This window comes from Mytilus edulis, chromosome 3 (assembly GCF_963676685.1).
Source record: "Mytilus edulis chromosome 3, xbMytEdul2.2, whole genome shotgun sequence".
Lineage (NCBI taxonomy): Eukaryota > Metazoa > Mollusca > Bivalvia > Mytilida > Mytilidae > Mytilus > Mytilus edulis.
In genome coordinates this window covers 25,868,704-25,885,084 of record NC_092346.1, presented here as the reverse complement: position 1 = coordinate 25,885,084, position 16,381 = coordinate 25,868,704, and the positions used below count along the sequence as shown (strand labels likewise).

Here is a 16,381-nt window from a genome sequence, read left to right as displayed (position 1 = left end):
ACAATAGTACACATGACACAACATAGAAAATAAATGGTACAAGTTGGGATACATAGGATATTTACTTTTCTTGGCCTCAATGAGTTCTGGAATTGGTTCGTCTTTGTTGATTGCTGGTCGTAATACATATCTCCATCTGAATGTGCTTCCAGTGGCATCAGGTGCTGCCCATGTGTTCCATGGTCCAACAATGAGTGGAAGTGGTACTGTTAAAAGGAGAGATATAATGAGTTCAGTTTGATACCATAGGAAATTATTGACACTTCACAGAATAAACTTTGTGTTATTTGTCATTTACAAGTTACTTTAAAGTTTTTATGCTCAATGAATGGCATTGAAATAATATCTGCACATTATATTAAGAATATACTCACTGTTTGGCCTATTGAGAAGCCAAAAATTGTGTGTAATGGTACTGAACAGATTTCTAATTCGACTTTTGAATTTCTTTAGAATCTGTAACTCTAACTAAATTTCTGGTACAGAAATTTATCTTTTAATGTGGAGGCATTTGAAAATCACTGTATGATGATAAAACATAAAATCCTGGAAAAAATAAATCAAATTATCTATTCCTCCAAAATAAGACTTCTTGTTGAATTCTTTACTGTAAAAAAACATACCCTTCTTGCCCTGGATGAGGTCTGGACATTCCTGTCCTCCACTAATGGCTGGTCTGACAACAAATCTCCATCTGAATGAAGATCCAGTAGCATCAGGTGCAGACCATTTATTCCAGTCAGATACAATACATGGAAGTTTGACTGAAATTCATATCAATTACATGTTTATGTGTTGAATTTTAATTCATTGCAATTTAATGAAAACTTTCCGCAGAATCAGTTGAATTTACCTGGTGATTTAAATTTTTGTAAATTCAATTCTACGATTGAAGAAATTCACTACATTTTGTTCTCAGGAGAGCTTTCAATTTTTATGCATATTTCTGGTTGAAAAAACTTTAAGTTTCCATTGAATAACCTTAACAATGAATAATAGCTATTGTATATATTCAATAGGACAATTCTCTTTGAAAAAAATAATTGTCCAGGCAAACTGCAACTGATTCTAATAAAAGTTTTATTTCCTTAGAAATAAGTTTAATTGAAGAAAAAAATCAAAACAAATTTGAAATTTGGGTTACTCTTTAAATAAGAATTTGTTGTTTAATATTTTTTCTTTGTAAACATGAAATAGAAAGTCATTCTGTTGATATCAATGTAAGAATACCGTCATCTAAATATGATTTTTTTTATATCAACAGTCTTTTATCTTTGAATATTTTGTTTTTGTTCTAAATACATACCCTTTCTGCCCTGGATGAGATCTGGACATTCTTTGCCTCCATTTACGGATGGTCTGGTTACAAATCTGAATCTGAATGATGAGCCAGTAGCATCAGGTGCTGACCATGTGCTCCAGTCACCAACAATACATGGCAGAGGTACTGAAATTATAATATACAAATTACTTAATATGGTTAAGAATTTGAAGAAATTACTAATCTATTCAAAAAAGTAGAGTCTAACTAATTTTACTGCAAACAAACATATTTACTGTTGTTTTTTTGTGTATTTATTTAGTATGTTCATGTTATACAATTGCTAAAATCTTTAGGCTCTGATGTAAATTTGTCTCATTAGAAATCATACATCACGAACCCCTATTTTATATTAACTATATTTTCTTGGTTTATTTAGATCTTGTATTTTTTCCATTTTTTTTAGCCCCTAGTTGCAATAAACTAATATTAAACAATTGCAAATTTGGTCAAACCTGTGGCATTGTAGAAAAAAAATATATTTACTTTTCTTAGCTTCAATGAGTTCTGGAATTGGTTCGTCCTTGTTGATTGCTGGTCGTAATACATATCTCCATCTGAAGGTGCTTCCAGTGGCATCAGGTGCAGACCATGTGTTCCATGGTCCAACAATAAGTGGAAGTGGTACTGTTAAAAAAAGGGAGATAATGATTTTAGTTTGATAGTTTTAACACCACTTCATCACAGTATAAACTTATTAGGTATAAGCTAGTCTGTAGATGACCGTTTAATTTTTGTGTCATTAGGTTGATGTCACATTGAGGGTTGTATACAACCCCCTTTCATTCAAACACACAATTTTGGTATAAGCAATAGGAAACATTTTTAATCAGTAAATAACTATTTAATATTTCTATGACAAGTAAATCTCCTTTAAAAACTAAAGTTTAAAAAGGATTAGTAAGGTTAACCTAAATAATCAAAGCTATAAAAATGTGGCTAGACTTGTAAATTTGGAAGATATAAAACATACCTTTCTTGCCCTGGATAAGGTCTGGACATTCAGCTCCACCATTAATTGCTGGTCTGGTAACATATCTCCATCTGAATGAAGAGCCGGTAGCATCAGGTGCGGACCATTCATTCCAGTCACTGACAATACATGGCAGTGGTACTGAAAATAATTTTACACCAGTTACATTTTAAGATGATAGCATTTATATTTTAGAAAAAAGACTATAGACATATTTGAGATTATAAATTCAAAAGGTGACATGCCTTGCTCACACTATCACAATTTCCTGTGAAACCTAAAATCATGATCAAAACCCTAATCTGGCTAAAATATGAAAGAGATCAAAACATCAAGATGAATGTGTACACCAAGTTTAGTGTTGATTTGACCACAATATCATGATAAACTAACTTGAACCAAAACCTTAACAAGATACCGGACAGACGAAGGATCTGACACAAACATATGAAAACATCATAAGCCTATTTGGCTGGCTGATTATTTTGTATTTCAAACATGTATTTATTTGTATATTCAGGTTGTACTATAATAAATTCTTCTTCTTCTTCTTCTATCCCTCCCCCATCCAATGTAGAATGGTCATAAATATGTACTGAATTTTCTGTGAATTTGTATGCTCAGTTATTGCAGACAAAATTGCTTATGTGACAGGATAATTATGTTGAGTGTCACTATGAAAGATGTGAAAAGCTTTTTGTTTGATATAATGATATAAATATCCTCTCCATATATAACATCTGCATGAACTAATCAATATCTTTCCATACCTTTGCCAAGTTGGATGAGGTCTTCACATTCTTTGCCGCCATTCAATGCAGGTCTGGTCATGAATCTTACTCTGTATCTGGATCCAGTAGCATCAGGTGCACTCCAGGCGGTCCAGTCAGACATGATACATGGAAGTGGTACTGAAATACAGAAAGCAATCAATCTGAACATGCTGGTTTCATTATATACCACCTTAATCATAATTACAAATCCAAAATTGTGGAATTTTTTAAAGCTAGCATCACTGATAAGTGGGTTGTAGACCAAGCACATGTCTGGCATATTGAATTATGATCCCAGTATCTATGATGAGTTTGTTCAATTGATAAACTCACAATGTGTGGATAAGAAATGTTATGCTAAGAATCTCTAGCTTTTTTTGCACTGAAGAAAAAGGAAATTTGGAATTTTGGTTAGTTTTGATATCTGCACTATAAATTAGAGATATATTAAAAGTGAAGATAAATTTCAAATACACTTCTAAGTTTATTGTTTTTTCTTCATATAGTAAAAGTTCAAAGATTCTAAAATATACTTAAGGCTTTTAAATGAATACCTTTGCCAAGTTGGATCATATCTGGACATTCTTTGCCACCATTCAATGCAGGTCTGGTTGTGAATCTGGCTCTGTATCTGGTTCCAGAAGCATCAGGTGCACTCCAGTCCGACCAGTCAGACATGATACATGGAAGTGGTACTATATTTAGAAAGAAAATATTCTGAATTAAAATTTGAAAAGTAAAAAATAGACTCATTTGTTCTGTTCTTGCATTTACAAAAAAGATCTATGAAACAATGGATTCTTTTCTTGAAATGTTCACAAAAAATTGTTATTGATGAAAAATTCAGAAGTAATGAATCATGAATAATATATATATTCAATGTATATATACTGTTTTGTAGCTGTTGACACATTTTATCAAATAGGGTTATAGTGCAGTTGATTAGCTTGTATTCAAAAATAAAAATATGGCAAATCAAAGATGCTGAAGTGTAACTACAAATCTTTGATTTTAATTAAAAGGTTTACAAACCTTTGCCAAGTTGGATGAGGTCTTCACATTCTTTGCCACCGTTCAATGCTGGTCTTGTCATATATCTTACTCTGTATCTGGTTCCTGAAGCATCAGGTGCACTCCAGTCGGTCCAATCAGACATGATACATGGAAGTGGTACTACAATTGAAGAAATGCATATTGTGTTTAAACAAATCCATTATTAAACATAATAAAATTGTCTATTAACTTTGAGGAGTGTGTTTTAGAAGCTTTTTATAGTGTAAATCTGACAATTTTATATACAAATAGCTATTTTTCAATAAAAATTTATGATGCAATTCCTAAATTTTGTGAAAATTATTCCTAGTAACAAAAACATTCAGAATTAACAGCAATTCTATTTTATAATTAAATATATGAAATAAAGTTGAACAGGAAAAAATAAATATATAATATAGCAAGAAAGTAAAATTTAAAGGTTGCTGTTCATACCTTTGCCGAGTTGGATAAGGTCTTCACATTCTTTGCCACCATTCAATGCTGGTCTTGTCATATATCTTACTCTGTATCTGGTTCCAGAGGCATCAGGTGCACTCCAGTCGGTCCAGTCAGACATGATGCATGGAAGTGGTACTACGAACAAAATAAAATGCTTTAATATACAGGATTAAATAAAATATTACCTTCTCAGGCATGTTGTCATTATAGTACTTTAACACTAAGAATAGGTATTCATATGGCTAAAATTAATATTTTTTTCTTAGTCATTGAAAATTTTCCCTAAAAACCATGTTGCTAAAATTCACCCCCCCCCCCCCCCCCCCCCCCCCCCCAAATAGCATTTAAAATTGTGTGGAAATTGAATAAAGAAAAAAAAAGAAAAAATAGGAATGTAAATGGAGGTGAAGTCTCATTATAAGAATTCAATTATACTGAAAGCAAAACATAACAACATACCTTTGCCAAGTTGGATGAGATCTTCACATTCTTTGCCGCCATTCAATGCTGGTCTTGTCATATATCTTACTCTGTATCTGGTTCCAGAGGCATCTGGTGCACTCCAGTCGGTCCAGTCAGACATGATACATGGAAGTGGTACTAAAAAATATTACAATATGCTTAAATAAAAGACAATAAATAAATAATATAATACAGGTTTATCTTGGAGGGAAAAGGTAGAAAAAACAGAAAATGAAAAGAAATCTAAATTTTCTGAAATCTCTTGTTTGTGAGTATAAACAAAATTGTCACCTTAAAAATCACACCAAGTCCCATACTATTTAAATCATTCCCTTTGCTTAAAAGCAGAGAAAATTTTTACTGAACAAAGAAATAACTCAGAGACAATAAAAGGCATATAATTTTATTCTCATTAAATGCCATTGGTCTGTCGAACTTTCAGTATTTGTTTCAGTCGAATTACAGGTATCTCAAAATATTTCTCTGGTTTGACTGACTTCGAGTTAAGGAGAGTTGACTGTAAATAGATTTTAGAACAAAAAGAAGACAAGCTCTCCATTTTAACAGCTAACAAACCTTTGCCAAGTTGGATGAGATCTTCACATTCTTTGCCACCGTTCAATGCTGGTCTTGTCATATATCTTACTCTGTATCTGGTTCCAGAGGCATCTGGTGCACTCCAGTCGGTCCAGTCAGACATGATACATGGAAGTGGTACTGCAATATTAAAGACAATCTTATCATTCCTTCAATAAATTCATTTTCAAAGAGGTAATGTGAGTATGTGGATCAATTCATATCAATGTCAATCATTTTCTAAAGCATGGAAAATTTAAACCAGGAAAAAGTTTTATAGAAAATATTAATGATTTAGCAACTCTCCTATAATCTGTGAATTGCATGCTTTGGAAAATGGTTGGAAATTATGGATGATACCTAATCAAAGGATATACTTAAATTAAATACATTTGTTAGCCAATAGAGATACCACTTATTAAATTTTCAAATTTGTTGTAATTAAATATGCTACAGGAAATAAGTTCAATAACACACAACATTAAATGATAAAAATAATATAACGTGAAAATTATACAAACAGACATTCTATGCTTGAACATAAAAAGGGTTGCACCAAATTACAACAATTCATACCTTTGCCAAGTTGGATGAGATCTGGACATTCTTTGCCGCCGTTCAATGCTGGTCTTGTTGTGTATCTTACTCTGAATCTTGATCCAGAAGCATCAGGTGCACTCCATGCGGTCCAGTCAGACACAATACATGGAAGTGGTACTGTAACAAGATGAAACAGATATAAATATTGCAGTAATAATTTTCAAGTTATACAGAAAATCTGTGTAGGGAAGCTCCTGATATTTCCCATGTTAGTTACATTCTCAATGTTTTTCTACGGCATAATGTAAAGGAAGGCCTGGTCATATAACTATCAATTTTTGATTCATTTCTATTGTAAATGTTCTGCCTTTTTTGCCTATTTTTAAGAGCAATAACTCCTACATGCAAAAAATTTGAAAATTTTTCATTAAAGAGCCATGATTAAGGAGTCAAATGATAATTTTCCAAAATTCTGACTCATTTGTTGATCTATTCATTTTTGCTATTTCAAGATTTTTTCCATCAATTTCTGTTTGATAGATATAATGTGTGGGAGAGACACAACCACTCATAATTTTCACTTGCATTTGTAACAGAATTGTATTTGCTTCAATAGCTATTGTCTACAGAAATGTGTTTTATGTGTTGCCCAACCATCCAATAAATGTTTTCGTTGCATAGCCTTAACATGAAAATTCTTAAACAAACCTTTGCCAAGTTGGATGAGATCTTCACATTCTTTGCCGCCATTCAATGCTGGTCTTGTCATATATCTTACTCTGTATCTAGTTCCAGAAGCATCAGGTGCACTCCAGTCAGACCAGTCAGACATGATACATGGTAGTGGTACTGTAACATAATACAAGAATAGGTAAATATGACAGATGACAAACCCTCAAATATGGTAAGTTATTCTTGCATATCTCCTAAATAGCAACTTCAATTTCTGAATAGCAAATCTCAATCTTTTTAAAAACTTAGATGTAATTTTAACCTTTAGAAGGATGATTGACCCAACTATCAATGGTCGGTGTAGAATCTTATTTTCTACATGTAAACTATATTGGCATAAAAGCATTTATTTATTTTTTTAGGACAAAACTAGTATCTTCAAACAAGAGATGTGATATATGCTTCATCTTTATCACTCTTTTTTTCCCTTAAACTGCAAATTATTTCTATTGAATGATGACAATAATTCTTTTATTAAATAAATACTTTAACTTTTCACAGAATTTGTTATTGTATGTTGTTTCTATCAAAGGTTTTATAAGAAATAAAAAACTCATCATTATTCTATTCTATAGCTTAAATAAAACTGAAATATCTCTACAGAATGAAAAATACCTCTGCCGAGTTGGATAAGATCTGGACATTCTTTGCCACCATTCAATGCAGGTCTGGTCATGTATCTTACTCTGAATCTTGATCCAGAAGCATCAGGTGCACTCCATGTGGTCCAGTCAGACACAATACATGGTAGTGGTACTGTAATTTAGTTAAAATTATTATGTTCAATGTTTCCAATTCTGACAGGATTATACCAGTATAAAAAATGTTAGAAATGAATGGTACACCATGTACACTGGAATTGTCTTTTATCAGAAATTTGTAAAAAAAAAATCCCTTTGATCTAACTACCTAATAGTTTTTATTTAAATGAACAGCAATGCTAGAAATGTACCAAGAAATAATATATTGTTTTTCATGTTTATCTGTGTCAAGTTATCAACGAAATGCATACAATGGCTTCCATACACCGAAACAGCTATCATCAGCTAATCCAGTTGGATTGATACATTTGCAAAAAAGGTCTCAACAAATGATTACAACCAAATCCACCAATACTTTTTAATAGATTTTCTTATATTAGCTTTTATTGACAGTTATATTATCCTAATAGAGAAATAGTGGAAAATTCCAGCTTTCTAGTATCACTATTTTGACTAATAATACATGTTTTATGTATCTTTAATAATTTGAACTTAATCATAGTATCCTAAAATGTGAAAGATTTCTACATTCTAATGCAGTCATTACCTTTGCCAAGTTGGATGAGATCTTCACATTCTTTGCCACCATTCAATGCAGGTCTTGTCATATATCTTACTCTGTATCTGGTTCCAGAAGCATCAGGTGCACTCCAGTCAGACCAGTCAGACACAATACATGGAAGTGGTACTGCAAATAAAAAATAAAAGAATGAGTAAATAAATCATATGAAAACAAATACTTGTCATATATCTAACTGTGTATCTGGTTCTAGAAGAATCACGGGCACTCAAGTCAGACATGATATAAATTATAGCAATTAACATGTTTGTCATTCAAAAACACCTGTACGGTGGATTCTTTAATTTTTTTAGGATACCATTTTTGTGAATCATTAAACATTTAGTTTGTGGTTCCTGTTTCCTCACAAAATCCAGGAAAATTCATATCCGTCGAATATTAATGAATATTCAATAAGTTTGACAAATTGCCGTTCAATTTTTCATGTTTGATGTTTAATTGTACAGATTTTGTGGGAATTGTATAATGTATGTGAATAAAGTAACTTTTATTGACTGTTAGCTATCCAAGAACGCTAGTTATTATAAAATTACAGTTAAAAAAAAAAAAAAAACGACCAATAGATTGTTCATCTTTGCAAGTAAAAAAATCATGTAAAGTAGAAAACTGAATTATATCATTATCATTATTGTGATCTAATTTAATGTATCATAATTAATCGTTTAAAAATCTATAAGCTTACAAAATAGAAAAACAGAGCATCATCTCTGCTTAAAAATAAATGTTGCAGGACATATAAATAAATATTTTTTACTAATAAATGTAACAAATCATGGAATATATCATACCTCTGCCGAGTTGGATGAGATCTGGACATTCTTTGCCGCCATTCAATGCTGGTCTTGTCATATATCTTACTCTGAATCTTGATCCAGAAGCATCAGGTGCACTCCAGGTAGACCAGTCAGACACAATACATGGTAGAGGTACTGAAAAAATGCACAAAATTAACTTCAGGGTTTTTCGTTTAAGTTGACAGTATTTTCAAAACTATGAATTCACATGTTTGAAGGCATTCATCAGATACCTCTTAGTATTTTTTGTGTTAAATACAGTTCTCTCAGTTTTTTGTAATGCTGAATTGCAATTTCATTATCATAATCCTTTTATTCATAGAAAATATAAAATAAACATTGCTTTATATGTAAAAGAACTAGTAATGCTAAAAAAAAGCCTAATTGTTTCCATGATTTGTTAAGGAACTCAGAAATTCTTGAAACTAACCTTTGTTAAGTTGGATGAGATCTGGACATTCTTTGCCGCCATTCAATGCAGGTCTTGTCATATATCTGACTCTGTATATAGATCCAGAGGCATCAGGTGCACTCCATGCTGTCCAGTCAGACACAATACATGGAAGTGGTACTGAAAAAGAAAAGTACCCAAACATAAAAAGTTAAAATTTAATGCTTGAAATGGACAATTTCAGATATGGTCTTAAGCAAGGAGAAAGTCACTATTGCGGCCATTTTGATTGGCCAATCTGTCTTTTGTTAAGCATAAAATGGACTACATGATTTATGTGGTTTAATATTATTTTTTGAATTGGTTTATTACCAAGATGTCCATTGTAAAATAAAAACTAGAATATATTGTTCATACATAATAAGAAATTTAGCACTTCTACACATTAATGCATACACCAAAAGAAAATGCTATGTATACCTTTGCCAAGTTGGATGAGGTCTTCACATTCTTTGCCGCCATTCAATGCTGGTCTCAAAACATATCTGACTCTGAATCTGGTTCCAGAGGCATCAGGTGCACTCCAGTCAGACCAGTCAGACATGATACATGGAAGTGGTACTGCAATGAAATTAATATGTATGCATTAAATCAAAGTTGGCCTGCTTCATTTGATACATTTTAAGGTATAACTAAATACCTGATCAATCTTTACATCAAAGTGTATTTTTACATGCTTGATTTAAAGCAATTTAAGTTTAAACCATATCAGCTCTACCAGGAGACCAGTTTATTGTTTGAAGCTTAAGAGTATTCACTTTTCTCACAACAAGGAATGTTAAGTAAAATTTAAATTTATAGATTGTAAATGAAGAGAATACCTTTTTTAAGTTGGAGAAGGTCTTCACATTCTTTGCCGCCATTAAGAGCAGGTCTGACAACATATCTGTATCTGTAAATTGTTCCTGTGGCATCAGGTGCTGAGAATTTAGTCCATTCACTCATGATGCATGGCAATGGCACTAAAAGTTAAAGAGAAAATGTTAATAACAGGTTCACATACCCTACAAATATAATTGGCAATTGCAAAAAGACAAACTCTCTATTCTGTTTTTAATAAGGAAATACAATTTTCCTATTTTCTTATACATTTGGACTAAAATGTAATCACATGGATATGAAAGCCTTTAAATGTCCAAAGAAACATAAAAGATATCATATAAAATACTAAAATATAGCTAATTTATATCTACATGAAAATCAAAGTAATCTCCATCTTCATACAAGGTTGAGTGTTGAAATATGAATATCTATAATCAATTGCAAGTGAAATGTATAAAAGGTTACCAATCTTCACTGAGTATTAAAGCATATCTACCTTTGGTAAGTTGCATAAGATCTGCACATTCTTTTCCACCATTAAGTGCTGGTCTGACCATGTATCTAACTCTATATCTTGTTCCTGTAGCATCAGGTGCTGACCATGCTGACCAGTCACTGACAATACATGGAAGTGGTACTGAAAAATAAATTTATTTATATAAATAATAATTTTATATACTTTTTGTTTTATATATCTTTTTAAAATGCAAATTAATGTAAATCAAATTACTAGTCTGTAGTGCTATTTTATTTCTCAGTAACAAAGACCAACACCAGGTCACTGTTGTTCTATTTTTACTGGAGGAATGAATGCTAAGTGCCAAATCAATCTTTTAAAAAGTTTTTATGTTTCTAATAACACCTTCATTTAACATGGATTCATATATTTTTTTGTGGGTACCAATTTTTGTAAATGAGGTAAAAATTGTATATTGGTGGCTGTTTGATTTCGTTGTTTTGCCAAACTCGGATGAAAAGCCTACAGATAATCGTACTTTATTGAAAATTTGTCATTCACTTTTTGCATGGTGATTAATTTGTTTACATAATCAATGAATGTCCTTTTGATAAAAAATCTTTCAACCACATCAAATAAACATTTAAGCGAGCAGTTACCTTTTCTGAGTTGCATGAGATCTTCACATTCTTTGCCTTCGTTAAGAGCAGGTCTGACAACATATCTAACTCTGTAGACTGTTCCTGTGGCATCAGGTGCTGTCCATGCGGTCCAGTCACTCATGATACATGGCAGTGGTACTAAAAATAAAGTTGAAATATTAAAAATGGTGATTGTTAATTATTTTTTAATTTTATATTGCATATAAGATATTATTAAAGACTGTTCAATATCTAATATTTAAGGATACTTTTTTAAAAGCCAAACAAAATTCTTTATTTCTTAAATATTTATTCCTCAAATTACAACCAACCAATTATTAATTTTGAGTGATTCTTCATAAATTTCCTTATGCATTAACTCTAGTTTATATAAAACAAATATATTTTATTTCCCACTAAAGAAGAATGAGTGCACATATTGCCTAGCTGCAATTATTCAAAAATTTCTTGAATAATTGATACATCAGTGTAACTCAATATAAGCACACACCTTTGCCTAACTGTAAGAGATCGGCACATTCTTTGCCGCTATTAAGTGCAGGTCTGACCATATATCTGTATCTAAATCTTGATCCTGTGGCATCAGGTGCTGTCCATGCAGTCCAGTCAGACATAATACATGGCAGTGGTACTAAAAATTACATTAAGGATTATCATATGGATTTAAATTAAAAAATCATCATAATTAAATTAACAACTTATAAACTGTCCAGGGGACTTTTATACTAAATTATACATTCAGTTTCCTGATTTGGAAAACAACATGTTTTTTTAAGAAAAATATAAGACAAGAATTTATGAAATTAGAATAAAAGTTTTGAAAGCATCCACCTGGTATAAAACATCATGGACAGAAATTTGATTTTCATAATTTTAAAAAGCTGGTAATAAATATAATTGTTAGTAAAATCGAGGTGTATCTAAATCATGTTGTTTCAAAAATGATTTTGGTCAGTTTCTGCCAATATCATAGACCAAAACTATAAAAACTAGCCTAATTCTAACCCTAAACAAAATCTCACCCTAAAGTTGAGGTCCCCTAAAGAAAATGAAGGACACGGATATATTCAAAAGCAAATATTACCTTTGTTGAGTTGCATAAGGTCTTCACATTCTTTGCCTCCATTAAGAGCAGGTCTTACAACATATCTTACTCTGTATATTGTTCCTGTGGCATCAGGTGCACTCCATGCAGACCAATCAGACATAATACATGGCAGTGGTACTTAATGGTAAAAGAAGAAGAAAATGAAATCACTGGTAGCCTAAAGTGCAAGCAACTACTTCTCAGATGAGCTATTTGAATATTTAGTATTTGGAAATTAGTTTTTAGTACTTTGAATTTTTAAATTTTGAAACTTATTTGAATTTGTTTCAGTAGTTATGTAGGAGCAAAAAGTATGATGAAATTTTTTTATTTGGTCATGAAAGTTACAAAAATACCTTTTTTAAGTTGAAGAAGATCTTCACATTCTTTGCCACCATTCAGAGCAGGTCTTACTACCATTCTGAATCTGTATGTGGTTCCTGTGGCATCAGGTGCACTCCATGCAGTCCAATCACTCATGATACATGGCAGTGGTACTAAAATATAAAAGTTGAAATAATATATGGTATTTGTCGACCTCTTAATAATTTTCTTAATAAACATTGATTTTTCTGCCAAGTGAATCATATATAGCTTCCAAAAAATCATATGTAATTTTAAATAACAACTACTTTGGATTTATTGTTATTCCTGAGGTACTATCACTATCACTTTTCAAGTTTCATGGGTATTGGTAAAAGATATGTTCATGTTTTCAACAAAGAATATATATACTTCCTATAGGCTTGTATGCTGTCTCTGGTAAAAACAGGAAAAAAGTATCAATGAAAACCAGTACCCATAAAAAAAAAGTAACTGTGAACAAATAGATTTATTCTATAATATCCAACGAAATCTAAATTAAATCTAGCTCCCCAAAAAAAATAATCTACCTTTGCCAATTTGGAGGAGATCTGGACATTCTTTGCCGCCATTAAGTGCAGGTCTGACTGTATATCTGAATCTAAATCTAGTTCCTGTGGCATCAGGTGCTGACCATGTTGACCAATCGCTGACAATACATGGAAGTGGTACTGAAAAAAAATCAAATTGTCCAACATCAGCAACTTAATGTCAGCAGCATGACAGTTGGCAATTAAACAAAGAATTTCTTTAACTGAACAAAATTCAATCCTTCCAAAAAAAATGTCTATAAAGTATTTGTAATTGGTGTAGGTTTTAATGAACTTTTTCAAATGTTTACTTTTTCATAATACAACAATTACCTTTTCTGAGTTGCATGAGGTCTTCACATTCTTTGCCTTCATTCAGAGCAGGTCTGACAACATATCTAACTCTGTATACTGTTCCTGTGGCATCAGGTGCTGTCCATGCGGTCCAGTCACTCATGATACATGGCAGTGGTACTGAAAATAAAGAATTTAATGTTATTGTTTCGATCCACATATAATTTTTAAATGCATATCTTAAAGGCAATAGTTTATGTTTAATTTCACACTGTTCATTTCTTGTATTATCTTATCAAACTCACAAAATATTTGATTTCATTCTTGAAGTTGTGAAGGAAAAAGCTTCTGAGAGAGTTTTAATGTTATTGCCATAAGTAAATAGTTTCTGAAGTTGAAATTTAGAGCCTACAATTGCTTACTCCTCCTTCTTTTTAACTCTGGTGGATAGTTGTCTCATTGGCAATCATACCACATCTCCTCATTTTCATATGAATATTAACTGTATTTTACTTGACAAATAAGTTTGCTAAATACTTTTATTGATCCTGTTTAATAGATAAATCAAACTCTTAGAAAAGGAATAAGATTTGTAATGGACCATATATATTTACCTTTGCCGATCTGCATAAGATCTGGGCATTCTTTTCCACCATTAAGTGCTGGTCTGAGTGTGTATCTGACTCTATATCTGGTTCCTGTAGCATCAGGTGCTGACCATGCGGTCCATTCACTGACAATACATGGCAATTGTACTGAAATAGAAATTAAGCTCATAAGGCATTTATTATTTTGTAGCTTCCAATACATTTATTACTTTCTGTGGTACAGAGGATTCTTCATCTGAATGTACCCAATGAAGGTTAGTTCAAAACATATTCTGAGTCATGGAAAGTTAGTTAATTTGAATTGGATTTATACTTAAAAGTAAAGAAGAACATAAACTTTTTATACCACTACTTTTTGGCTGCTACATTAAAAGAGTAGTCAAAACAAAACTAGAAATATTTTACTTGAAAGTCAACATGAGATAATATTTAAGTTTAATCATAAAAATATAAGCATATCTTGCAAGATACTAGAAAATGAATCCAACCATGAGAAGCGTGAATTAATCATTCAATTTGCAGCTTTAAATCTTGTTTAAATGCAATAACTTAACTTATTTAATCTTCAATTTGTAAAAATATCATTCAATTACATCTACTATAGAAATTTTAAAATCTGGCATTGATGAAATACCTTTTTTGAGTTGCATAAGATCTTCACATTCTTTGCCACCATTAAGAGCAGGTCTGACTACCATTCTTACTCTAAATGTGGTTCCTGTGGCATCAGGTGCAGTCCATTTGGTCCAGTCACTCATGATACATGGCAATTGTACTAAAATAAAAGTAGAATTTTGAATTATATAAATGCTGGATTAATTATTGTGATTTCAGGAAAATCTGCTCCCAGGTATACAAATATCAGAATGTGTGTTTTTGTAATTGCAATACACACCAAGTCACATTTTTCCATTAAAAAAAATTGCAATAATTTCTGAATTTACATTATCCATTTACTTATGTCTTGGTATCTGTCATTAAATCTACCTTTTATTTAAGTCTAAAGTAAATTTCTTTCACAATTACAACTAAACAGAAGGATAAATAAATCATTCAATTTTATAGAATAAAACAACAGTGACTCCTGGGCATTTTGATTTTCCTACTGCTGACAATTCTCAAATTGCTTCTTAAACAATCATAACAGTAGGAAAGTGAAAAAAATGAATAGCTTTTTTCTCTAATGTTTATCATTGAGCAATTTATAGAAAGAGAAAAGAGTTAATATAACATATTTTGAGATCACCTTTCTTGAGTTGCATGAGATCTTCACATTCTTTGCCGCCATTAAGAGCAGGTCTGACAACATATCTGTATCTGTATGTGGTTCCTGTAGCATCAGGTGCACTCCATTTGGTCCAATCACTCATGAGACATGGCAGAGGTACTAGAAATGAAACAAACAAAATTGTATGCTAAGTAAAATTTCTGTGAAACTGTGGGTTAATTCATTTTTTTACGTTGGTATAACATTTGTGAATTGTGGAAATTTCTATTTCAAAGATATACCAAAAAAGAGGGACGAAAGATACCAAAAGTACAGTCAAACTCATAAATCTAAAATAAACTGACAACGCCATGGCTAAAAATAAAAAAGACAAATAGACAAACTATAGTACACATGACACAACATAGAAAACTAAAGAATAAACAACGTGGACCCCACCAAAAACTAGGGGTGATCTCAGGTGCTCCGGAAGGGTAAGCAGATCCTGCTCCACATGCTTAACCCGTCGTGCAAAGCTTGCATACAAGCCTATAGAACATTTGTAATTTGTAGAACATTTAATTTTGTGGTTTGTCTGAACCCACAAAATCAACAATAATTGGTATCCAATGAATAGTTGTTGGACATTTAGGCTTAACAAATGTGTTATATAAACACTCATTAATGATTGCTCTAGATCTTGCATTGGAATAAAACCCATATCTCCTTTTATTCAGTTATCATGAACATGCATGAACTATTTGCAACTGGACTTTAAGCTAACATTAACCAATCAATCCTTCTATTCATAATGGTTAATTACTCAAGAAAATAAATGTATGTCCTCATACAAGACTTTACTACTGATCAAATCATATAAAGTGTAACAAAATG

General features: G+C 31.7%; 1 protein-coding gene across 50 annotated transcripts in view; it reads right to left on the bottom strand.

Moving 5' to 3' along the window:
* The window catches only part of LOC139514252 (uncharacterized), a 107,458-nt gene that overhangs the window by 51,361 nt on the left and 39,716 nt on the right, over positions 1–16,381 (bottom strand). For 37 of the 50 annotated variants that reach the window (XM_071303195.1, XM_071303141.1, XM_071303166.1 and 34 more), the window contains 29 exons: positions 15,527–15,667; positions 14,915–15,055; positions 14,287–14,427; positions 13,712–13,852; positions 13,379–13,519; positions 12,842–12,982; positions 12,483–12,623; positions 11,889–12,029; positions 11,396–11,536; positions 10,776–10,916; positions 10,279–10,419; positions 9,878–10,018; positions 9,437–9,577; positions 9,001–9,141; positions 8,180–8,320; positions 7,487–7,627; positions 6,848–6,988; positions 6,176–6,316; positions 5,600–5,740; positions 5,021–5,161; positions 4,556–4,696; positions 4,100–4,240; positions 3,622–3,762; positions 3,065–3,205; positions 2,295–2,435; positions 1,808–1,948; positions 1,307–1,447; positions 624–764; positions 66–206 (listed from right to left, as the gene is read on the bottom strand). In XM_071303195.1, the coding sequence (XP_071159296.1) occupies positions 66–206; positions 624–764; positions 1,307–1,447; positions 1,808–1,948; positions 2,295–2,435; positions 3,065–3,205; positions 3,622–3,762; positions 4,100–4,240; positions 4,556–4,696; positions 5,021–5,161; positions 5,600–5,740; positions 6,176–6,316; positions 6,848–6,988; positions 7,487–7,627; positions 8,180–8,320; positions 9,001–9,141; positions 9,437–9,577; positions 9,878–10,018; positions 10,279–10,419; positions 10,776–10,916; positions 11,396–11,536; positions 11,889–12,029; positions 12,483–12,623; positions 12,842–12,982; positions 13,379–13,519; positions 13,712–13,852; positions 14,287–14,427; positions 14,915–15,055; positions 15,527–15,667 (4,089 nt within the window). The remainder of the gene's footprint in view (positions 1–65; positions 207–623; positions 765–1,306; positions 1,448–1,807; positions 1,949–2,294; positions 2,436–3,064; positions 3,206–3,621; positions 3,763–4,099; positions 4,241–4,555; positions 4,697–5,020; positions 5,162–5,599; positions 5,741–6,175; positions 6,317–6,847; positions 6,989–7,486; positions 7,628–8,179; positions 8,321–9,000; positions 9,142–9,436; positions 9,578–9,877; positions 10,019–10,278; positions 10,420–10,775; positions 10,917–11,395; positions 11,537–11,888; positions 12,030–12,482; positions 12,624–12,841; positions 12,983–13,378; positions 13,520–13,711; positions 13,853–14,286; positions 14,428–14,914; positions 15,056–15,526; positions 15,668–16,381) is intronic. The other 13 variants (XM_071303147.1, XM_071303145.1, XM_071303146.1 and 10 more) reach the window with 13 other exon arrangements.